This window comes from Vulpes vulpes, chromosome 13 (assembly GCF_048418805.1).
Source record: "Vulpes vulpes isolate BD-2025 chromosome 13, VulVul3, whole genome shotgun sequence".
In the NCBI taxonomy this organism is placed as follows: Eukaryota; Metazoa; Chordata; class Mammalia; order Carnivora; family Canidae; genus Vulpes; species Vulpes vulpes.
In genome coordinates, this window is record NC_132792.1 from 29,725,652 (window position 1) to 29,751,679 (window position 26,028).

General features: G+C 35.9%; 1 protein-coding gene across 10 annotated transcripts in view; it reads right to left on the reverse strand.

The window, feature by feature from the left end:
• Window positions 1-26,028, reverse strand: part of OXR1 (oxidation resistance 1) — a 449,165-nt gene that overhangs the window by 150,889 nt on the left and 272,248 nt on the right. For 2 of the 10 annotated variants that reach the window (XM_072734062.1, XM_025994848.2), the window contains exon 1: window positions 11,608-11,901. The exons of the other annotated variants lie outside the window; for them this stretch is intronic. In XM_072734062.1, coding sequence (XP_072590163.1) covers window positions 11,608-11,620 — 13 coding nt within the window. In that variant the 5' untranslated portion in view covers window positions 11,621-11,901. Of the gene's footprint in view, window positions 1-11,607; window positions 11,902-26,028 lie in introns of those variants that run through there. 10 annotated transcript variants of the gene reach the window in all.

A 26,028-nucleotide genomic window follows, 5' to 3' on the forward strand; every position in this document is an offset into this window, starting at 1 on the left:
GTTGAAGTTGGCTTTCAGTCACATTCATAGACTTGTTTGGGTCTATAACCCCTTACGAAGGGGCCAACATGCACATTCACTCATGGTAGCCCTGCAAGTCCTACTCCTTGATTTCATGATTAGAATCTAATAGCCAATGAGACAATACTTAATGAGTATCCTAGGATAGAGGTTAACACAGGAAAGCTATACTTGAAATACCAGAGTTCGAAGGATGAGATTTAATTATATACAGTTGAGGGATTGGGAAAAGCTTCACAAGAAAATCTTTAAAAAGAGATTGAAATAGAAAGGAGGAGAGAGCCAAAGGAAGGATTCTAGAGAGGAAGATACCTGATAAAAGAACAGGACAAAGGAACATGAAGGCACATTTAGGAAACATGATATGGTTCAGTATTACTAGGGTTTATGTAATGTTTATGTACATCATATATAATTTGGGTACACAATGTGGAAGGCACTGAAGGCCAAAACTGAGGATTCTACTTTTAATTCAGTGGCCATTGTCTCAATTGTTCTTGAGCAGGAGCAGGTGATGAAGAAAACAGCTAATAATTATTGATTACTCACAGAGTGCCAGGCATTTTGCTAAGCTCCTGGCATGCATGATCTCATTTAACTCTCATAACAATCCTGTGAAATATATACTATTTATCTGCATTTCACAAATTAGGCAACTGAACTCAGGAAGGTTATGTTCTCATGGCTGGACAGGCTAATAAATGAGAGAGCTGGAGTTAAGACCCTCCATGATTTCATAGCATAAGTGTTCTTCTCATTCAACAAGTTGGAGTAATGCTTGGACAGTAATGGGTAAAATTAATGAAAATGGAGAGATAAGGATAGAAAGACTACTGCAATGTTCAGGTGAGAGACAATGAGAATGTGAAGTGGCAGTGGGGATGGAAAGGAAAAGCTAATTTGACTGACATTTTAGGAGAAGGGTATTTCAGACTTAGCAACTCGTTGTTAAGGAGAGAGAATGTTGGTATCATAGATTTCAATGCAGAATAGCAGTGCTACAGATAAAAATATGAAAAAGGTAGGAGAGAGTTTCCAGGGACAGTTGAGCATTATCGCTGGGGGGGGGGGGGGGGACATTCAGGTGAAGACATTCAGGAGGCACAAAGGCTGTAGTGCTAGCAGGCGCATTACAGATGAAAGCCTTGCCCCAGGATAGTAGAACAGATAGACCATATCTCTGGTCACTTTGTATGAGTATAAAGGTTTAGTTTGTCTAGATCATGTGGTTGTGTCCATGTTACCATCCGCTACACATAATTCCTTTTTTAATACAGAATGAATATATATATAGTCACTGAAATCATGGAAAACTTAGTTCTGATTACCTTATTATTTTCAAAGTTCCCCACAACTTAGGGAAACAAGGTTGAGGATTCTCTCTCATTCCACTGTAATTCTGCTGCTGCATTCATGGAACAAAAGGGTTTGATTCAGTGCTAATCTAGATAATGTGATATAAAGTAGGTAAGGAGTTTCGGAACAATTTACTCAAAATTTGGGCAGGGAGGAAATTTTCAACTAAAAGGAAATCGGAAGTATTGAGAAATAAAAGCACCACACCTTATTTCTGGGAAGAAAGCTTAGGATCAAAATAGGGCTTTATGTTTACAAACATGGGAATCTAGTTTTCATATTTTTCTAAAAAGCAGTACTAAAAGAAATCTGCTAACTACATGATGTGGGACTCTAGACTTGTTAGGATCAAGCTGAAGACATGGAGATTTAGTTGGCCACAAATCCAATCCTATCCAATGGACATATGAGAAATAAAAGAGGAGGGAGCCCTCAGGTGCATTTGATGGCATGATGTGTGACTAAGAGAAGTTATGGTTCCCTTGTCAGAGGAGATTTATAGTAGCCTGCCCAGTGCAGGGGAGCCACCCTGTGAGGGGGACACTGACAAACCAGAGAACCTAAGAAAGTAACCTGGCTGAAAGCCTTAGAGAAGGGCTGGAGAACTAGGAATGTTAGGCCTTGAGAAAAGGAAGGAGGTCTAGGTGGGAAAGAAATTATCATTCTCCTCACTAGTTGCCTTTACTAACTCTTGTCCTCCTACAATCTATTTTCTTTTCAATATCAAGAGCGGGCTCCTTATCAGGAATAAGGTTATTCCTCTGATGACAATTCTCCAACAATATCTTGTAATTTAGAATAAAATCCAAGCTCCTTAGCATGACCTAGCCTCTGTTCTTTCCCTTGCATTCTTCTCTAATACAGCCACGTGCCTTTTTTTTTTTTTTTTTTTTTTTTGCACCTAGATATTCCAAACTCACTGCCACTTCTGGGCCTCTGCACATGCTGTTCCTTCTACCTGGCCTGCTGTCCCCTCGATCTTCAAAAGCTTGGTTTCTCCTCTTCAGTGCCATCTCCCTAGAGAAGACTGCCCTAAATACCTCTGGAGTCAGAGGGGTTCTGTTTCAAGTCCAGGTTCCTCCTCTAAGCATCATTCTGGCCTTGCCTCAGTATCTTCATCTGTAAGGTTTAATAGCTACTTGAGAGTTGCTATGAGAATCCAATGAAGCAAATCACAGAAAGCACTCTGAGCAGAGCCCTTAGCTTGCTCTTCTCATAGTAACTCATAAATATTAGTTATCATTATTATTATTTAATGTATCAATCATAACCTTAAATGATTCTATTTATTGGTATTTTTTCCTTATTTGTTGGCTATTTACCTACACAAGAATATGAGTTTTATCAGTGCAGATTTCTTGGTTTTCACTTACCCATTTTGAGTGCTTCTAATAGCACCAGGCTCATAGTAGGCACCCAATAATTTGTTGACATTTAATAGGGGAAGGACAATGTGGCAAAGCAGGAAGAAGTGGCTTTTCAGTAGCCTAATCCTAAATTTTCCACCATTAGTGTCACCTTGGTCACTCCAGGGCCTCAGTTTACTCTTTAGTATGTCTTTATAATAGGAGATTTGGCTTGTTAATTTTAGGATATGATGGGTGAAAAAATAAAGTGATGCATCATGCAGCAGGGGGCAGCACTGTGCAAAAATGCACCAGTAGCTTGAAGACCTGGATTCCTCTCCTTTCAACAGAATAACTTATATTTAAATATTCCATCAAGCCATTACATCCTGCAAGATAACAACAACAACAACAAAAACAACAACAACAACAACAACAAAACCAGTGATACCCTTAGAGACATGATGTGTAAACTCTTTGTTTCCTGTAAAAATAGAGTTTTCAATACAAGGATTAAGAAAGACTCATTCTTGCCTTCTGATTTTATTTCCAATGGGAAGCAGTTACTCATGGGACCTACAAGAATCAGATTTAAAAACTGTGGTGGTGGTGGAAGTAATAGCTACAGTTCCACTTTACTAGCTGTATGACTTGGGATGTTGGGAATAAGAGGTAAAAGGTAGCTTATCTATAATAATACTATTTAATTCTCAGACCAACACTATAACTTGTAGATATTAAAACACCAAACAATGAGAGATTAGATAATTTGTCTAAGACCATGCAGCTCAGAAATCCAAACCGTGATAGGAAGTTTTAAACTATTATGTCATATTGTAAGCAACTGCTTGGTTTGGGGTAACTGGCTGGCTTAGTTGGAAGAGTTTGTGGCTCTTGATCTTGGGTTGTGAGTTTGGGCTCCACACTGGGTGTAGAGATTACTTAAATAAATAGAGCAACTTAAAAAAAAATACTTCACTCTTAAAAAAAAAGAGATTTATTGGTTTAAAAGTAAATGAGGGATTAGAAGAATTTCTTGTAAATAAATGAAAACAAAGAAGTAAGAAATGTATTCCTCCTTTGCTTGAAAAGATAGATCATTAAATAAGAGATTCAGTGTTCAGGTAACACAGCATCTAGAAGTGCTGCCAAAAGTAACTCAAGATAGCTTAGGTGTCCTTCTGAGATCTATCTCATACCATCATCTTGATTTTTTATTGAGGTTGTTTATATTTAGGACATGGTTCAGCTAGGCTTACCTTCATGGGCCCATCATTTTGAATAATTTCTTATCTAAATCAGTATCTTTGCTTTCTCTGTCCACAGGCATTCTAGTACCTGTGTTATTGTTTTTTTTCTCTTTTCCTCTGGCTTAAAGACACTGGTAATGCTCATCAGTTCATACATTAAGCTTTCCATCTAGAAGTGACATAAAAAGGAAATATATACCAGAAAGAGAAGGAAATGTGCAGAAGGGGATCCAGAGAGGTTTCATGAAGAGGGAGAGGTGAACAGCCAGGTAGTAGAGTTGATATAAGTTCAGCAGCAGCCCTATATGTGTACACTCATTACACAGAAACCCACCAACGATCACACATGGGCTTCAGAGAGGTTTAGCCTGTTATTTGAGAACATTGTTTATTCAAAGTCCATCTTAAAAAAACAACTGTAAAGTTGTTTTGTATTTTCAAATTCAGCTATAGAAGCATGACAAGCAGGTTTTCCAGAATACTCATGTGAACCTCCAGTGGGCCCAGAGTACTGCTTGGTACGTGTATGCTCTTTTCCTATTATGCACTCTCCCATTCTCCTAGAAGGGGATTTCACACCATTTCTTTTCTCCTAAAAAAGCCCTCAAAAACTCCTTCCATCCATATTCTCAACTGATGATCTTGCTAATTGAATTTATTGAACAAAGTAAAGCATTCAGAGAACTTGCATAGACTCTCAGCGCCACGTTGCGCCTCCTACTGGCACCTGCACCCACTCACTCAGCTTCCTCATATGCCATTTTAAGCTCATTTAGCTCCCTCTCCCCTCAACTATTCAAAGAATCCTTCTGCAACTCTGAACTGTACATTGTCACATTTCCCCCTCCTTGCTGGATTATTCTCACTCACATAAAAATATGTGTTTATTTCTCCCATCCTAAAAAAGCCCTCTCTTGACCCAATTTACTCCATCAATGAGCACTCCCTTCTTCTGCACCCCTCTGCAGAAAGACTCCTTGAAATAATCTATATTTGGCATTTTTAATACTTCTATGTTCTCTTAAATCTGGTCCAGTTGGGCTTCCAGGCTGACTATTGCCCTGAAACTGTTCTTGTTCAAGTCTTCAAAGTTCTTGAGCTTCATAAAAACCAATGGTCATCTCAATTCTCATTCAGCACCTTGACCTCTACACCTCCTTCCTCAAACACTTTCTTCGCTGGCTTCTGGGATATCACAATTTCCATTTTTCTCCTACTGCACTGGTTGCTCCTTCTGTCTCTTTTGCCAGGTCTTCTTCTCCCCAAACTGGAGACACCTAGGCCTCAGTTCTTAGTCATCTATCCATGCTCACTCTTTTGGTGAGCTCATCATGGTTTCTGTTATCATCTACATATTGAAAACTCCCAAAGCTATATTTCCAGCATAGATTTCCCCTCAAAATCCCAGATTCATATAGCCAACCTGTGTATTCTCCACTTTTATCCCCTACTGGACATCTCAAAGTTAACATGTTCAGAAATAAACTCATGAATTCTCTGCAAATCCACTCTACTCTCATATTTCCCATTTCACATGAGAGAAAATCCATTTGCTTGGGCCACAAACCTTGGAGGAATACTTAACTCATTTTATCTTTACTTTCTCTTTACTCTCTCAAACCCCACATCCTATCTATCAGGAAAATCTACTGGCTCTTAATTTAAAATATAAACAGAATGTGAGCACTTATTGGCATCACTACCACCTTGGTCTAAACCACCACCACTTCCCACCTGAATCACAGCAATCCTAACTGGTCTGTCTGCTTCTATTCTTGTTGGTTCAATGGTCTATTTTCTCCATTTCAGTTAGAATAAGTCTTTTAAATGTAAGTCAGATCTTGCCATTTCTTCACTCAAAACCATTCATTGCTTTTGTTTCACTCTGGGTAAGGGCTGTAGTCCAACAATCCAGAATAAAAGCTTCTAAGATGATATATGTTGTGACGCCCATTATCTCACCAAACTTATCTCCCATTTTTTAATCCCCTGTTCATTTCATTCCAATTACACTCACTTGTATGTTTTTGAAATACATAAAGCAAGCTTCTGCCTCTGGGCCTTTCTTTCTGTCTTTCTAGAATTCTATTTCCCCAAGTATTTGCATTGCCAGCCCCTCACCTCCTAAAAGTCTTTGCTCATCTTTGTTATCTTCTTAATGAGACTTACCCTACTACTATTAAATAAAATCACAACACACCCTTTCCTGGCACTCCATCCATTTTCTTTACTCATTACCACTTATCACTTAATTTATTACACAGTTTACTTATTTATGATGTTCATTTTCTTATCTTTATCTACTTATACATAAGCTCCAAGAAGAACCAGATTACTATAATATGTAGAATGGTGAATAATGAGATAATGTAAATTTTTTTAAACTAGACAGAAAATCAGGCAGAAAATATAACTTGTAATCTGGATAATAGGTATATAACCTAGTAAATTAGTTCAGACAAAAGCTGCCTGAGATGATAGGAGAAAAAAATGAATAAAGGAACATGTGATTTACTAGGTTGTTAAGAAATGGGGTGGGCTTGAAAAGTCCCATTAAAAGAAGAGATTTGGCTTGTTAACCTGTATTTTGGTAGATTTATCTAGAAGTAGCACTAAGAAACCCAGAGTCACCATCCACAACCCAAATGAATGACCGTTATTATAACAGACTTAAGATGATGATAATTATCTCCTTGGTTGAATCACAATTTTTAACACCAGGAAAGCATACCAAAAAAGTAGAGATGATGAAGAAATAAATATTACTCAAATTGGGTTTACATGAATCTTCTACAACATGATGATTTGATTACATTTTGTCTCTTTATAATCTTAGTTTTAATTTTTATTAAAGTTTCATATGAACTAAAGAAGCCAACAGTTAGTTCTCTTGGGCTTCTTATAAGATAAAGCACTTCCTTTAATCTCTTTCTTTTTCCACTCCTCAGAGCCAACCTTGAACTCTCTCCATTCTGAGCTGCTCCAGCCTGGACTGCTGTTGTCAAGAATAGCTATCTTAGTGGAAATGCCCTTCAGGAGATCCCCATCATTTCTCCCTTATGAGTATCTCTGGCTTCCTGGATTCTATACCTTTCTATTTTTTGCTTTATTTTCTTACACTGATGGAGCACCCAAGAAAGGGGGTATGGGAGGGAAATTTTAAAGACACGCATGTACAAAAATGGCTTTATTCTGCTCTTACATATTATTCATAATTTTAGTAAAACTTTTGGTAGAAAATAATTCACCATTGTAATTTTGAAGGCATACTCCATTGTCTTCCAGTTTCCTGTAGAGAAATTCTATACCATTTTTATTCTTGATCCAGTAAATAAATACGTGCTCCAGATGTGAGGATCTTTGTCACAAGTTTTCTTAAGTTTCGCGATAATATGCCTGGGTGTGGGTTTATTTTTATTCATTGTTCTTAGAACTGGGACCTTTCAACTTGGAAACTCAAAGTCTTTCAGTTCTGGGGCATTTTTTTGAGTTATTTCTCTGGCTTTTCTCCACTCTATTTTTCACCTTGTGTCTCTTTTTTCAAACTCTTATTTGGATAATGGACTTCCATGACTGGTCTTCTAATTTTCTTATTTATTTTTCTCTTCTTCTCATTTTTATCCTTTTGTTTTACTTTGGGGAAGATTTCCTTCAAAAAGCTTTGCTGAGTTTTTCATCTATGCGATCATATTAGAGCTTTTATTTTTTGTTTTGGAATATTCCTTCTTGCATCAGCCTATTTTGGTTTTATGGATACAAAATATTTGGTGGAGAATATTAATGATGGGGCACCCAGGTGGCTCAGTGGCCGAGTGTCTGCTTTTGATTCAGGACATGATCCCGAGGTCCTAGGATTGAGTCCCACATAGGGGGCTCCCTGCAGGGAGCCTACTTTTCCCCTTGCCTATGTCTCTGCCTCTCTCCCTGTGTCTCTCATGAATAAATAAAGTCTTTAGAGAGAGAGAGAGAGAGAGAGAGAGAGAATATTAATGATGTTTTAGAAGACCCTCTTCCCTCTTATATTTTCTGTTCTTCCAAATATTTTTTTATGTGCATTTGGTTTGGTCAATATGCTCATATTGGAAGCTGTAACTTAAGAGTGCTTAAATTAAGAATTTAAGAGTGCTTAAATTCTGGAATGCACCTCAACAGCTTTCCCATTTAAGAGCAGAACATGAAAAAAGCTTATTGGCAATGAGGTTTGCAGTCTGTACTCTTTACTGTAAGATTCTCTAGTGGAGCTGATTCATAGAATTCTTAATATCTATAACTTTAAGTCTTTTCTCTTGCATCAATATACTTTATAAACAGACTTTTTGTCTTATCTTTCTGACTCAATATCAGCAACTATCTTTTGAGAACCCTTTACTACAATTAGGCACGTCTTAACTTTTCTGCTAGTTTCTCTGTCTCCTAAGCTATCTGCTTTCCAGCTTCCAAAATTATTGCTATTATTTCCTTTTTTTTCTTTGTCCTATGTTTCCTTCTTTTTAAAAAATCACTTTACTGTCATTTAAGTTGAGTATTGAAAAGAAACAAACTTTAATGGTTATATTTCATCTGCCATCTCTAACTGGAAGTCTTGCTACCAGGTATGATTTTAAGATGTTTCACGGGTTTACGAGAATCTAATTTACTATACATCTATAGATTTGAGTTATTAGTCTTATAGGAGTTAAGTACCTAGGAAGTATTGGCTTATTGTATTTTAAGTTTGCCCCAGTAGGCATTTGTAGTGTTTGTTTAAAAAGTATAGTTTAAAATGTTTAAAGAAGCTTATTTAACGAGGTTTGTAAATGGGAATAAATCTCTTTTTTTGGGGGGGGGGATAAATTTCAAGGAAACTTAATCTGTTAAATTTATGAGTTAATGGAATCAAGTAACTATGTTTTTATACAAAAATACCTAGACTTAGAATTGTGCTTAAATCTTAAGAAAAACATGTGCTTTAAATAGTCTTTTCCACAAAACACAATCCTTTCTCCAAACTAAAAGCCTAATTGATGAACCTGGAGGACATTATGCTAAGTGAAAAGTCAGAACAGAAGAGTAACTACTACATGATCCCACTTATATGAGCAATCCAAAATAGCCAAGCTCACAGAAGTAGAGTAGAGTGGTGCTTCTAGGGGCTTGGGAGAATTATTAGTCAGAGGGTAAAAAGTTTCAGTTATGCAACATGAGTAAGTTCTAAAGATCTACTGGGCAACATAATGTGCATAGTTAACAATAGTGTATTGTATACTAAAAAAAAAATCTAAGAGGGTAGATCTTATGTTAAGTGTTCTTATCGTAAGAATAAGTAAGTGAGAAAGGGGGAGAAAATTTTTGGAGGTGATGGGTATTTATGGGATAGATAGCCTCATGGATACATACTTACCCCTAAACTAACCAAGTTGTAAACACAAAAATATACTGGTATTTGTATATCAATCATTACCGCAAAACAGTTTTTCGTTTTTTTTTTTTTAAATCCTAATTGATGGGAATAAGAAAAAAATAGCATATATAGAAGTCATAAAAGTAGAACTTTGTTTCGGTTTTGGCTGAGGACCTCAAGGCTAAAACTGTGAAGTAGGTACCAAATATCTCCATATCCTGAAAGTGATGCTAGGAGACTATAACAATGGTTTGGCCAGCATTGGCCCACCACACACCTAAAGAGTATGAAACAGTTGATATGAAAAATGCCAAAAAAGATCTTCTTTGGAGAAAGTGGTCAGTATATTGTGTTTCCACCCCCCAGCCCCATATGGTTTGGGCAAGGACTAGGGATATCTTCCTCTACATATCAAACCAAGTGAGAGTCTTCAAAGGGACTAGAGAACCTAGCTGCAGCAGGCTGGCCAGAGAAAGAGAAGGAATCTGTGTAGGCATTGAGCTTCACTCCCACCAATGGCAAAGCAAAGTTGTCTATTTTGTGGAAAACGGATGCTATGGTAGGGTACTACCAAGATGCCACAGTAGCTAATTCTGTGGAATTGTTTTAAAGGGGGTCTCATGCAAAAGAAGCACCTAGTGAGCAAAAGGGTACTCCAGAGGACATCTGAGGTGCTGGCAGGTTAGAGTAATTATATGTAGTTAAGCATCCTCTGGCATAATTCTTACAACTCCATAGAAACCCATCCACTAGCTGAAATGAGTATTATAACAAAATAAGTCAAATAGCTTGTTTGGCTATGTTATTAGTATTAGTATCCATCAGAAAATGGTGCTCCCTTGTTATTTCATTGAGGAAAAACTTTGTTAGACTAGAAAGAAATAGAATATTGTTATATAGTTGCACATTACTTATTATTTTCCAACTATTACTAAAAGATCCCCTGGAAAAGTCAAAGGCCTCTACTTTTCTCTATTCTATCCCCATTTTCTCTAAGAAATCTCCTATTTGTTTCATGGCCGCTTTGTGACAAATTCCATAGAGTTCTCCAAATTCTCACTATATTATACAGTAATGACTCCTTCATAAAATAAGCCTGTTAGTCAAGTGATAAGCTTCAGCAGTTACTTCTAAAAACAGGAAATACATGCTGCTGTTTATTGCTTCATGAGTTTTTTTTCTACTTTATAGAATGTACTATTTTCCCTCCAACTTTGTCATTACACAACATTTTCCATAAATTTAATAAGGTATTTGGCTTTTTAAGATTAGCAAAGGCTAAGTTGAAATGTTGTAAAAGACTATTTTTATTTAAAAATAAAAGTATTCTCCATTGTTGAATACTTACCATCAACAAGAAATTATAGAAAGCTTTATAATGGCAGAGACATTTCTATTTCATTCATCATGCTAGATAATCATAACACAGAATATATATGGAAAAGCAAATTACATTGTCCTCAGTTTTGCTACTTTTAGATGTCTCACAGAACAAGCTCCTGTTTTTAGCTTATTATTGACTTTTACTCTTATAGTTCCACATATTCTTGTCTTATGTAACTGGAGACAGTTTTTTGTTTTTTTTGTCTTTTTGTTTTTTTGGTTTGTTATTTTTATTTCTTTTCAAGTGAGCTACCCTGAGTTTTGGCCAATATTTGTTTTTCTTTATATTAAAAAATATGTCTTACTATGTTTTTATCAATTATTTTTATAAATTCTCTGATAGCATTAGTCACTGGCTATACAAGGTGAAATTTTCTGATTTCTTTCCACACTAATAACTCTTTTAAGAATATTAATATTGTTATCTTATTGTGAATACATGTGACATTAAATCTATTACAATTTCACTTTGTTCCTCTGTTCTAGTGTTTAGAATGAAAAAGACATTCGCTCCTAAAAGTTTCGACTAATGAAATGAGAAATGTAAACAAGAAAAAAATCGAACAATAGAAATAAGATAAATGTTTTTAAGAGTTTTCTTTTAAAACTTATACCACAGTATCACAATATTAGATACAACTAACATAACTAGTGCTTTTTCCTTAAAGTCAAAGATTGGCAATTTCTAGTTACTTACTCCATAATTGGGTCACTATACAAATATCCATATCCACTGTTACTTGCATAAGATCCTATCATTTGGTTAATTTCCATATTTCACTAGCAGGACTAGCTTTCCTGCATCTAATGATTGATATTTCAAAGTAAATGAGAAATAGAAAAATAGAAAGGCATGATTACAGAAACTTACTTCTCAGCTTCATGTATATTGGCCATATTTCCTTGGAATTCAGCCTTCTGCAGTGGTGGGTTGGTGACTTCTCTTTCAAGCATTCTTGCTATTTCACTGGGTTTATTTCCATCCTAAATTCTACATCTCCAAGTACAAAGTGTCTTTGAATAGCACCATTTTTTTCTCCATCTTTAGCAGATTGTCAAAGTGAGAAGTCTACACCTTCCCACTTGTCTCCCTCTGACTAATTTTAAGAAGCTTTTAGAGCTGGGTAAGACAGTGGTAGCCAAAAGAATGAAGAAACAAGTATGTGTTTTAGGTTCAAAAGAGCAAGTTACTCATTTACTCAAGGAATGTTCTGGGAAATATTTAGCTCCTAAAATTAAACATTTAGAGGGCTTCAATGATATTACATTTTCTGAAATCAGAAATACATTGCTTCATCAAAAAACTGAAAAAGATACAATTTTTACAGACAATAACAAGTGTTGACGACGGTATAGAGAAATTTGAACCCTAGTGCACTGTATGTAGGACAGTGAAATGATGCAATCACTATGGAAAACAATAGGGGGGGGGGGTTTCTCAAAAAGTTAAAAATGGAACTACCAAAAGATCCAGAAATACTACTACTATATCTACATATACAAGGATTGAAAACAGGGTCCCAAAGAGATATCTGCACACTCACATTCAAGTAGTGAGTAGACAAGAGTTGGAAGCAACCCAATGGCCACTAATTGATAAATAGATAAATGAAATGCAGTATGTACCTGCAGTAGAATAATATTCAGCCTTAAAAAGGAAGGAAATCTTGTCACATGCTCCAATATGGATGAACCTTGAGAACTTTATGCTAATAAGCACACGGGCTTTTATTTTCACTAATAAGTGAAATAAGCTAGTCACAAAAAACAAATACTGTATGATTCCAGTTGTATAATCAATCTTAAGTAGTCCGATTCAAAGAACAGAAAGTAGAATGACAGTTACCAAAGGCCAGCATTAAGGGGACAAGGGGAAATGGGAAAAAGTTAGTTTTATGGGTGTAACATTTTTGACATGCAAGATGAAAAAGTTCTGAGAATTTAAATGCAAATATTTTTAACACTATTGAATTGTACACTTAGAAGTGGTTAAGATGGTTTTAAAAAAAAGATAATTGGAATGAACCTTATTTAAAATATTCTCAGTGTATCATTCTGTGTATTTAGAGTGACAGCTGCCAGTCAGTCATACACAAGAAGAAAATGCTGGTCATCAGTATAAGTTGAATCACAAACAGTGATTATATGCAGCTGGCTGGGTACATGGTCAGTCGGAATGCACACGCTTCCACTGTAGGCCTAGGATGACACCAGAATCTGGGTGCTGCCACAAGACTAGTGAAACTTTTTGGAGTTTTAACCCATCATTGTTACCCTAAACCTCAAGGAATTGAAGAAATACACACTTACTAATGCTAAATTATATGAAATCAAGAAGATACAGCACTGTGATTAAAAATATGGGCCCAGAGGTTGTTTCAGGGTGTGAAATCTTAACAACCCCCCCTCCCTTAGTAGAGACAGTGTGACTTTGGACAAATTACTTTTCTCTCATCCATTTAGTGAAAATGTTGTAATTACTTTGTAGGGTTCTCATGAGCAGTACAGCAGATGAATCATGTAAATGCTTATGATAGCACCTGGCATGTAATAAACACTGAAATCTTGGCTATCGTCATATCTCCTCCCTTCCCCTCCCTATCTTTCCTTCTCTCCCCTTTTCCGTAAGAGATACCTGAAGCTTAGAGATTTTCTTTTCAATATTCTGAGTGGGAAAATAAATCAAAATGTTTTAGTGAGTCTCTAAAATCAGATTTTATAATTACTTTGATTTGTAATTACTTGGTTTCTTCAAATAATAAGGTATTAAGTATTCAAATATTAATGGTATTCATCTTTACCATTGTTACTTTCAAACTCTATGATATTCTATGAAGTAGCAAGAGAATGTTGGCATCACCTTGCAGTAATGGAAAGAATACTAAATTTGGAGTAATAAATTTGTTGATTCTAGCTGTGTTAAGCTGGACACATGTGAACTTTACATTTTGGGTCAGTCTCCTCATACAGAAAATTAGATCAATTTCTATTGAAATCCTGAAGTAGGGGCACCTAAGTGGCTCAGGAGTTGGCTGTCTGAATTTGGCTCAGGTCGTAATCCCGTGGCCTGGGATCTAGTCTAGCATCAGGCTCCCGGGGGGGGGGGGGGAGGCTGCTTCTCCCTCTGCCTAGGTCTCTGCCTCTCTCTCTGTGTGTCTCTCATGAATAAATAAATAAAATCTTAAAGAAATCTTGCAAGTAAATGTGATCAATTGTGATCATCCTTACAAAAAAACTCTACAAACCCTAATAAGTTATTTGGAGTTATTTGATAATTAAAATGTATGATTGGATTAAGAATGATTTATCTCCCTATCTATCTAAAGGATGTATATTATTGGTAACTGTTCATTGTGGAGTCACTGTCTAGGGCAAAAAAACGTTAAGCCAATTACATGCAGATTCACTTTTATGGGTGAAAATAGTATTTCTTGCCTGGTACATGGATCTAAATACAAACCCAGCTAGACAGTTAATTGCTTAACCCAGCAACCTGGCTTTGGAACAGGCTGTTCTAAGATTTCTATTCTGGTCACTGCTTCTTCCAGATTCCTAACAATCGCTGGGCCTTTCAAACACAGACTGAAATTACATTTTGAAGGATTTTATTAAGTAGTGATTTTTCTCCCTATTTTCATTATGGAAATAGATGCCACATAGAGATGGAGGGTCCATTCATTGTGTAACTAAGCTATGTCTACTTAATAACCTTCCCCTAATATTAATAAATCAGGAAAATAGTCACTCAGACATAATGTTCAGTTGTAGATATCAACAAAGTCATCAAGTGGGATTACAGAAGGGTAACATAAACATTGCTAATATCTGAGTGTTTTTTTCTGTGCTGAACAATTCTAAGCAATTTACATGGATTATTCAATTTAATCTTTATAAAAATTTTGAGGCAGATATGTGGTATTCATATGATTCTTAAGAAAACTGAGGTAGAGAGAAATATATAGAAATTTGCCTAAGGTCACACAACTAGTAAATGATTGAACCAAGATTTGAGCTCAGTCTGTTCTGACTCCAAAGCCAACAAACTTAGCCATAAAGCTTTATTTTTTTTTAATTTTTAAATTTTTTTAAAGATTTTATTTATTCATGAGAGAGACACATACAGAGAGAGGCAGAGACATAGGCAGAGGGAGAAGCAGGCTCCATGTAGGGAGCCCAAAGTGGGACTCGATCCTGGGACTCCAGGATCACACCCTGAGCTGAAGGCAGACACTCAACCACTGAGCCACCCAGGCATCCCAGCCATAAAGCTTTATAACATTCTTCCCTGAGTACTCAAAGATAACCAGACATATAAAAATAGTCACCTACTTCTCCCACTTTGGCCTAAGCTTTTCTATTTATTTAAGTAGAGGTGGGGAATCCCTGGGTGGCTCAGAGGCTTACTGCCTGCCTTTGGCCCAGAGCGTGACCCTGGAGTCCTGGGATCAAGTCCCGCATTGGGCTCCCTGTGTGGAGCCTGCTTCTCCCTCTGCCTATATCTCTGCCTCTCTCTGTGTCTCTCATGAATAAATAAATAAAATCTTAAAAAAAAAATAAGTAGAGGCTGGCAGGCTTGGGAGGCAGGAATGCCAATGCTAACTCTAGTCTTAGGGAAGATGGAAGGATACATAGGAGAACCAGAATTTTGAGGCGTTTCAAGTGTCAAAGAATAGCAATTATAGGATGTGAGACAGAAAGGGATGAGTTTCACATGGTTACAATATAACCAACCCAGCCATAAACAGGAAATTGCAGCAAAAGGGAAGCAGTGAGCCAGAAATGTGGTCTGACCAAGCCGGGAACCCAGAGAAAGCTAAAAAATTCAGGAATAAAAATAGTCATGGCTAGGGACAGGCAAAGGCAACCAAGAATTTTAGGAGCTAAAAGAGGTCAGTCCAAGTCAGCAATATAGGACGTGGCATTTATTGAAGGACAGTTTGGTATATTTTATTCCTATACATGAAGAGGGTTGAGAAGATTATCTAAGTTTTAGCTAAGGTCAAATGGAGTGGTTGATAGTAGGAATAGGATAGAGAGTAAACAGGAAGATGGAACAGCCTTGATGATAAGAACAATGCAAACACCACTGAGCTGATGAATGTGTAATCGGAGGTGCTAAGTATTTTACTAATCAATGAATTTAGTTCTCAGAGTCCGGAATTCAGATGCAAGTGGGATGATGAATTTAACCTATGTTATGAATTAATGATTGATCTATTTACAACCACATTAAATTTGTGTTTTCCTTCCTGTTTTCCTGTCATATTTTTACAATTATACATATGTATAACTGTACATAATTCATAAGTACATTCATAAGTTATACATATAGATACATACATACACACACATACATAGAGAGTATACAGAATCCGTTTTTAATTCCTTAAAATGTTGATAAGGAAGCTATGCTGGTCATGAGAAGAACTATGATTTACATCCCTGAACCATACTGAACTAGGTATATCCTATATAAAGTTCAGAAAACTTTTATTAGAGTTACCACGTATGCATATCTATGTTAACTTGCAACATTAACTCGTAGGAAAATTATTTTATCAATCTATGTATTTCTGCTTTAGGAAATTATGCTGTATCAGTCAGTATAGCCAGGAGACAGAACAGAATATAAAGAACAGGGACCCCTAGGTGGTTTGGTGGTTGAGCATCTGCCTTTGGCTCAGGGTGTGATCCTAGGGTCCTAGGATCAAGTCCCGTATCGGGCTCCCTGAGCAGAGCCTGCTTCTCCCTCTGCCTATGTCTCTGCCTCTCTCTGTGTCTCTCATGAATAAAATAAATAAAACCTTAAAAAAAAACCCACACAGTTTATGTATAAAGTAGGTAAATAATACCAAATCATCACAAAGATGGCAACTGTAGGAAGCAGCTACTAACTCTAGGGCTGGGGAACAAAAGAAAGCAGATGGAATTTTTAAACTTAGGAATTTAGAGAAGGGTGGCTCCTGGAATGAACCCTAGTTGCTAAAGTAAGGAAAGGTAGCTGGATAAATACAGAAACGTCAAGCAGAGGTCTTGTCTCTTCCAAATTTGCAGTCGCCTTCTGGCGCCCTCTATGGACAGAGCCTAAAAGTTAGCAGCAGGCAAAGCAGAAACTGCTCTCAAGAGACCCAGCCTAGCCTCACAAAGTTGAATCCAGAGAGTGGGTTTGGATCTGAGAGATAATAACTTAAAAACAGGCAGATGTAGAAATATATTCAGTGTAATTCATTATTTAATAAATGAAATCATGTAATTTAATTGTCCAAGTGATCAGTTCAGAGTATCTGCAGATAATTATTTCAAGCTAAAATTGTAAAAATATATTTTTTTAAGATTTTATTTATTCATGATAGACACACACACAGAGAGAGGTAGAGACACAGGCAGAGGGAAAAGCAGGCTCTCTCTGGGGAGCCTGATGTGTGACTTGATTCCAGGACCCCAGATCATGACCTGAGCAGAAGGCAGATAGATGCTCAACCACTAAGCCACCCAAGCACCCCACATTATAAAAACTTTTCATATATTTAATAATTTTCTGGATAACACTATGAATTTTTCTAAGTAAAAATTAAAAAGTATTCCCTTAAAATATGAAGAAACAAATTTACAAGGAAGAAACTCTATATAAAATATACATGAACGTTTCATTCGTATATGCAAGATGAGTATATATATATAAAAATTTTTTAAATACTTTTTTGGTTTAAATTTATTGCAGTTCTACCAACCTGAAATACGATTTTAATTTGTGAAATGTCTGCAATACTATTTATTTATTTTTTATTTATTTATGACTGTATTTATTTATTCATGAGAGAGACAGAGAGGCAGAGACACAGGCAGAGACACAGGCAGAGGTAGAAATGGGCTCCTGGCAGGGAGCCGGATGAGGGACTCGATCCTCGGACCTGGGATCACGACCTGAACCTAAGGCAGGTGCTCAACCGCTGAGCCACCTAGGTGTCCCTACAGTTTTATTTATTTATTATTTATTTATTTATTTATTTTTATTTATGATTTTATTTATTTATTCATAAGAGATACACACACACAGAGAGAGAGAGAGAGAGAGAGAGAGAGAGGCAGAGACACAGGCAGAGGGAGAAGCAGGCTCCATGCAGCAACCTGACGTGGGACTCGATCCCAGGTCTCCAGGATCACGCCCTGGGCTGAAGGCAGTGCTAAACTGCTGAGCCACCATGGCTGCCCCATACAGTATTATTTAAATAGCATGAACATCTTGTCTAAATATAAAGTTGTCTACTTGCTTAATGTAAGAATTTCCTTTTAATGTTATAATATATGACTAATCCTTATGATCATTACTTTACAGAACAAATAATTTAAATAGCATCCAAGAGACGTACCCAATAGACCCTCAATAAACTGTTTAAGTAGACCATTGAATATTATTAAATATAATATAATTTTAATTATATAATTTAAAAATAATATAACTTTAATTATATTTATTAGAATATAATAATTTATTACAATAACACATATACATTTTAGAAAATTTAGAAGATACAGAGAAAGTAGAAGAAAAAATAACCTTACCCATCCAAGAAAATCATATTAATATTTCGGTGCATTTATATTTTAGATATCTTTCAATTTTTAAAATTGGTGATCAAATTCTATGTGCAAATGTTTTTATTATAAATGTTTTTTCTGTGATATTAAAACTTCCTGTAAAAATAATCTATAAAGACTTTTTACTATTCTTTGAATAGATGAACCATAATTTCATTAAATGGCATTGTTCTAAAAATGTTACAATTTCAAAAAACAGCATTTCAGGTTGTTTCTGGTGGTGATAGTGATGGTGATGGTGGTGGCTGTACGTGTGTGTTATAAACAATACAAAATCTTTATCTCCTCTGTCAATCTCTCAGCTACCATTATGGTTGTTAAAATGTTTGCTGCTCTTTTCTAATTTGCTGTTTTTAATCTGCCATGGACTTGGAAATCATATAATCAGATATGTTAGGATTTTATCTAAATTCAGAGTTAATGTGCTTTGAAATGAGAATCTGAAATCTCTCCTGAGAAAATTGCATGAGTTTTGGCACATAAATAAATGAGGTATCATTTATTATAGCAATTCAATACCTGTTCATTTTTAAAAACATATATTCGTCAAGATTCTTGGCTGAATCAAGTTGGTTGGTATCATTAAACCAAAATTAAATGTAAGCAGGTGTCATTAAATGAGATGCTTATAGCATCTTATAGGTTATACCTATATCCCCTTAACCTCCTTTACTGACTCAGTCAGGCACATGAGAGTTAATATTTGTATTAAAACAAGGGATGAATAAATGACCAAAATAATAGAATTTAATGTAGACATGAAAAAATTGCTGGTACATATGAAATCATACTTAGGCTCATCAGTCATAGAAGGTCTACAAATGTCCTTTTTCAAGTGAGGCAACTTTATTTAATTATAATAATGCTTGCAAGGGTGATATGGAAGAGATTAGCAGAACAAGCTGGAGAAATTTTCATTATCCTTTGTGGAAAGTAACTTAGCAATAAAGATCTAAAGCCTTTAAAATTTTCTTACCTTCTGATTTAATTTCATTTTTAAGATTCTATTCTAGTAATTCAAAATGCAGACAAAAATTTATTCACAAAGATGTTCACAGTTACACTATTAATACCAACAAAGACTGGAAACTTTAAGTATTTAGTACTAGCAACAGAATAAACTTTGATACTTCTATAGGTTAAATTAATGCAAACATAAAACTGATATTTAGTATCCATTTTAATGATGTGAGAAAATTGTATAGTATTAGCTTTAAAAATGTAAAACTGTGTCCAATTACATAAGTAAAAAGAAAACTCTCAGAGAGAAAAGCCATAAAGGAAATTCACCAAACTCTTGACAATGGTTATCTCTGGCTAGTGAAATTATGGTTGATTGTTAACTTCTTTATGTTTTTCTGTATTTTCTAAACTTTCAAAAGTGTGCATTTTTAGAGATGAGAAATAAAGAGTGCATATTATAATTATTTTTAAATGCTGGATTCTATAACCCATGGTAACTGAAGTAAAAATGTTATTTTCATGTACACAAATCTTATATTCTGTTCATGTTAGTTTATATTTGGACAACTTGGTACACCAACTGAGAGAATTGGGCAGATGCATCATTTCAGCTTTGGTGGACAGAGAGTTATACAATTCTTTTCTCCTGAGGCTCTGTGGGAGAGCCTGCTGGTTTTCTCCTTATTATACGTATTCATCTTCTATATATAGAGAGGGTTTATCTGGGCACTAGACTGTCCAGATACTAGTTTTTGGCCAATAAGAAATGGATAGAAGCAATGTGATGACTTTTGGGCCATGTTCCTACAAAGAAAGTTCTATAACTTTCTTTCTTTTCCTTTCTTTTCACTGGTTAAAATGTAGATCTTACAGTGGAACACTAAAGTACATTTTTGGACCAAAGGATGGGAGATGAATATTAAGGATGCCACAGAACAAGAATAGGTCTCTACTGTTGACACTGAAAAACCTGCCCAGGACTGCTTACGCTCAAGACTGTTATATGGGGCAAAAATAAAATCTTTTGGCCTTTATTATAATAGCCAAATTAGTATCCTAACTAATCTGCTGTTCTATCTGGCAGAAGCAGCTGGATTTGGTTGATTACTTTTAGAAGATTAGCTCACCATTAATTACACACAAACTAAAATCACTATATTTAGTAGCCATTGCCCAACATTTAAATAGCTAATCTTAAATAACCCATTCTATAGGGCAATTAATATAGCTATTTGAGAGTGCAGAGTGCCGTGCTACTTGAAACCAGATGTCCCAGAAGCCATCTAAGGTTCTCCTAAGAATGAAATTTTTTTTTGAATTAAAATTCACTCATTATATGCCATATGGCTCAGACTCAGTTGCTGGAGAAGATTCAAAATATTTATTGGGATGATGTTGGGAGCACTTTCAGCCACATGACTTTCTATACCAGTGCTGAACTGAGAATCAGACTCTCAAGCTGTTCACAATAGAAGGTTAGAAACTTCAGATCTGACATCTTCAGTATAAAGAAACTTTGTTTTACTTTATATTGTAGAATGCAGTAGGATGGTCCTTTCTTAGAGAACGAAATCTTGAATTAACAACAGAATATTGTTCAAGCACTTAAAATGGCTTTATTTGAAAGACTAACCGATGTATAGCAATCTATTCTGGATTCTCCAAATCATGTCTCCCATTAGATCAAAACATCAGAAAACAAAATAAGTATATAAAATGTTAGTATTTCCCTGGTGTTTCTGGCCTAATCTAAGAGTCATCATTGGATATATTATCTCCATAAAACAGTTTCTTTTTTCTTTCTCTTTTCCCCTTCCTCCTCCTCCTTCTTCTGACAACACTTACTTCAATAAAATCTTCTTTGAATTTAATTTTTAGAAGTATAATATAACTCTTCAAGCTTCCTTTATTTCATTTTTTAAAGATTTTATTTATTTATTCATGAGAGACACGGGGGGGGGGGGGAGAGACACAAACAGAGGGAGAAGCAGGCTCCCCACAAGGAGCCCGATATGAGACTAGATCCCAAGTCCCTGAGCCGAAGGCAGACGCTCAACCGCTGAGCCACCCAGCAGTCTCACTTCCTTTCTTTCAAATATATATCTGAGATACACATCTAAAACCTAAAGTTTCCCATTTAGTCACAGCTATTCTGGTGGATATCTACCCCCTTTTTTTCAGACACCTAACATATATTCCTCTTCCTCTTCATGACAGCACCCTACTCCAATATAACCTATGTGCTTCAAGGGTAACTGACTTGACCTCCAAATGAAAAGTAGAATCTATGGCTCAGGCCTAAGATAAATGGCATAACCCCATACCTAGACCACATTTATTGAGATAAGAATGGGCAAGTGCTCTAAGTTGATTCATTTAGGCCAAAGCTCTGGATTTTTGTTTGAGAGTAGGAAAAATGGCTTTCTTCCTTGCTGAGCATGAGTGAGAGAGCCTGTGTGAGATACAGGCTCTCAAACATTTATAATAGATTGTTACCTATGTCAGACTGGACATCTTAATCACCAAGAAACCTGAATGCTAACAAGGTAGTCATCTTGGGACCGTGAAGTAGGAAGCCTGCACAGAATGGAGTTAGCACTAATGCAGAGGCAAGAAATAGATCATGAGTATAGGTCTTTCATCATTTAAGTGGATAGATCAAGTCTGATCTTGTCAAGCTTATCCTTGATTTCAATCACCTCTGCCTACTAATTTATTTTATTATTAAAATTAATTTGAGATTTTTCTGTTGCTTGTAACCAAAAGCATTCTGATAATGACAGCAAGAAATTGATATAAATTTAGGGTTTAACTCCAACACCAATTTCCTCTCACATTCCTGATAATGCCAATTCCCTCTCTTGAAGGTGGTCCCTGGTTTTTGAACTTAATTACACCACTTTATAGTATGCTTAATTTCATAAAACTCTGCAGACTTTTCTTGCTTTGCAAGGGATGGTGGTGAGAAAGAAACCTACATTGATTCTCTGCCTAGGGATACTCTGATGGCTCTAGTCAGCTGAATATCCGACTCTTGGTTTCACCCCAGGTCATGATCCCATAGGTCATGGATGGAGCCCCACATGGGCTCCACACTCAGTGGGGAATCTGCTTGAGGATTCTCTCCCTCTGCCCCTTCTCTGAGTTGCAAGTGCACACTCATGTGTGTGTATGTTCTCTCTCTCTTTCCCTAAAATACATAAAGAAATCTTTAAAAAAATGTTCTGTCTGTTTTGTCTGATATTTAATGTGTATGTTTTATTTAATTGTCAAAAGTGAGAAAGTAGGGTTTCCACTAATATATAAAGAAAATGAGGCTCAGAGAAGGTAAGATTCTCAAGGTCATAGAGCAGGTAACTCAGCTGCTCATACTTGAATCTCTAAAACTCAATCTCTATTATACTAGATTGCATTAGATGAGTAACAAATTCCAAAAAATAATAACAAGCCCATGGAGATACCATTTAATATGTAAATGGAACAGTGGTCACTGCCTGCCGCTCTAAATTTGTATAACATTTTAAGAATTAAAATTCTGTTTAGGAAAAATTGGGCATTTCCCGGATCATTTAGAAACAATTTCAATATCTCCAAAATACAGCAGGTATCACTGACTCCTTAAAAGAGAAAAACATGAATGTGCTAATTTGACCAGTCTGACAACTAGAAATTATTTTCCCTTGATCTTTATCTTCAGTAGGCACCACAGGTTTCAAATGATTCTTTACTGAAAAGCTATTTTCAGATTTCTTCCCCATCTCTGTAAGCTAGGCCTCACAGTCCAAATCTATCTTGGCCATTTTTCTGCTTTCATACTGTAATTTCTCCTTTGATTTTTTGGCAACTTCCTATTCCATAATAACCTCCTTCCTCTGTGGGTGGAGGCCAGCTTCTTTGTCTACTTTTATATTATCTCTTGCTAGCATGCACTGAAGGTTACATTTCATACCTTTTCTCTCAACATTCATTTAACTCCTCATTTTAAATTTTCACTCCTCTCCTTTCTCTAAATCTCTACTCTGTCAGCCAGCCTCATTCCTAATTGCTCATGTTGCTATACCTCTCGGAGCTACTGCACAGACAGCAAAATCATATTTAAACCTCTTGGCAATCATTAACTGATCATTTCAAATCGATCTCTTGGCAATACAGAAAATACAAAGCTACTGGCTCTGGACTTCCAGGTCTACATACACTAGAAATATCAAGGGGCAAAAATCTCAAATCTGGAGATGCAGACACAGTGGAAATGGCATTACTGGTCTTTCTGAAGCTCAAAATTAGACAACACAAGGAAGCACTAGGCGATCCTGTTAGACGCACTGTTCACGTCAGAGTGGGTGTTCAAAACGTGAGGATGTATCACGGCCAAGGGGTCGAACTCAGATCAAACCATCAAAGCCACACCACGATGGTGACTGACAGGAAAAGCACTGGCTGTGAAAATTATATAAGCCCACATTCAGCTGTAACATGTTCTGGTTATTTCAAAGCATTTGTACCTAGTGATATAAATAATGTATTTACCTTGGAAAAACAGCTACCACACAGACATTTCATACCTGATTCCATGAGGGGAGAACACTTAACAGGCTACAAATATTTCACAAGGTTTTACAGTGTTTCTGGGTTTCATAGCAGTTTGGGATTAACTTAAATGGGCACTGTCAAACTCTTTACACTATTTTAGCAAGATTTTATTTATCCTTGCTGGGTCATAGGAGCTTGTATACATCTCAGGAAATGCAGAAATGGGTATTTAGTATGAAATGGCCTTTTTAAACTAGTTTTTAATTTTCAAAACTTATTTATTTATTTATTTATTTATTTATTTATTTATTTATTTATTTTACCATCTGTGAAAAAGGGGGGAAACAGTCAATCTCAGTTGACTGGATTGTGAATTGACAATCATTTGGTGAACAATTTGACAGTATATGTAATAATTCTCTAAAATTGTGAGTACAATACTTGCACTTGGCATTTCTACTTTTATGAATTTATCCAAATAGTAATAAGGAAGAAAGGCATAGGTTTGTTTGTCTGAATGTTGATTATGACACTACTATACACAAAAATGAGCAAACAGAAAACCTGACAAGTCTGATGATAGAGGATCTACTGAGTAGGTTGTGATATATCTATACTGTAGAATACTATATAGTCATTGAAAATCCATTTATTGGCCCAAAAAGATATAGAGGATAAGTTAGGTTAAAGAAGTACTGAGTATACTCTGGTGGCTCAGTCAGTTGAGCTTCTGACTCTTGGTTTCAGCTCAGGGCATGATCTCAGGGTCTTGGGGTTGAGCCCCACATCAGGCTTTGAGCTCAGTGTGGAGTCTACTTGTCCCTCTTCCTCCCTCTCTACAGCTCCCTCAAACAAACAAACAAATAAATAAATAAAAATAAATAAATAAAATGAGTATATACTCTGTGATTGGCACATTTTCAATGCTGGAACAACATTAGGGAGCAATAGATCACAGCACATTCCAGCCCTTGCAGAGCACATACTCCGGTGCTTACATTAGAACCATATAGTACCAACCTGTTTTGTCAATGTGACTACATAGTTCGCACATAGTTTAGAAAGCTGGCAAATCACATTTAAAATTGTTCTCTCTAGAGAATGCGTTTATGTTTCATTTCTTCTATTTTTAAAACTATCTTCTAGTATTTTGTACAATGAACAAATAATCATGTTTTCATCTTAAAATGCTTGATGTACAACACTCAGAAAGAATGAAAAATTAGTGAAAAGAAGCAATGAGAAAAGATTTTCTAACATACAGGAAGCAAGCCACTTCCTATAATTCAGATAGATTTCATTTCTAAAAATTATGGCTACTGTTAGACCTCAAAGACAAAAGAAAAAGAAACACTAGGCAGGACAACTGTTTTAATAGATGCTACCACTCTTTTTACCAAAACAATTCAGGAGGAAAAAAATTATATCTCTTTTAGTCTTATCTGCTACAGCTCTATATTTTATCATCCCTTAGTATAGTCTCAGGATTATAACTTTTCTGTAGGGTCCAGAGGTCAGAGGCCAGAAGGTTTCACGGAAAAGGCAGATTTGAGATATATAAAATGATGCAGGATAAGAAAAGGAATATAATTTATTGTGGACCTGATGAGTTATAAGTGAAGGATTTCATACTTGGAGCTTTAAATACCTCTTCATTTATTTATCATAGTTCCCAAGAGGTAGGTGTTCTCCATTTGTCACACATGAAGAAATTGGAGAAGGTTAGCACATTCATGCAGGAAGGAAGGAAACAAAATCTGAATTCATATCTGGGTCAAAATTAGTCCTTCTTTCATTAACTTGATTGGCAAAGAAAACAAGATATATAAAGTCAATGACCTAAAAAGTCAAGGAATTTTAGGTCAGGAAAGGATCTTATAGATCACATGTTTCCATATTCTTATATATGAGAACACAATGACCCTGGGAGGCTAAGCAAAAGTTGTCTAGGGTCACATTCCACCAGCACTAGAAAGAAATGATCATAAAATATCATAATTTGAATCATTAAGCAATGATTTTATTTTCCTTTGGCCATTGTTCAGTGCCTGTTAGCAAATTATTCTGTAATTACATATCATCCAGATAGATAGCTTCATGCAATTAATTCCATTTACATTTTAATTGAAGATCTCCTGCATTTAATAACTGAAATGGAGAGTCACAGAATTTACTATTTTTTAAAAAGTATTTAGTTTTC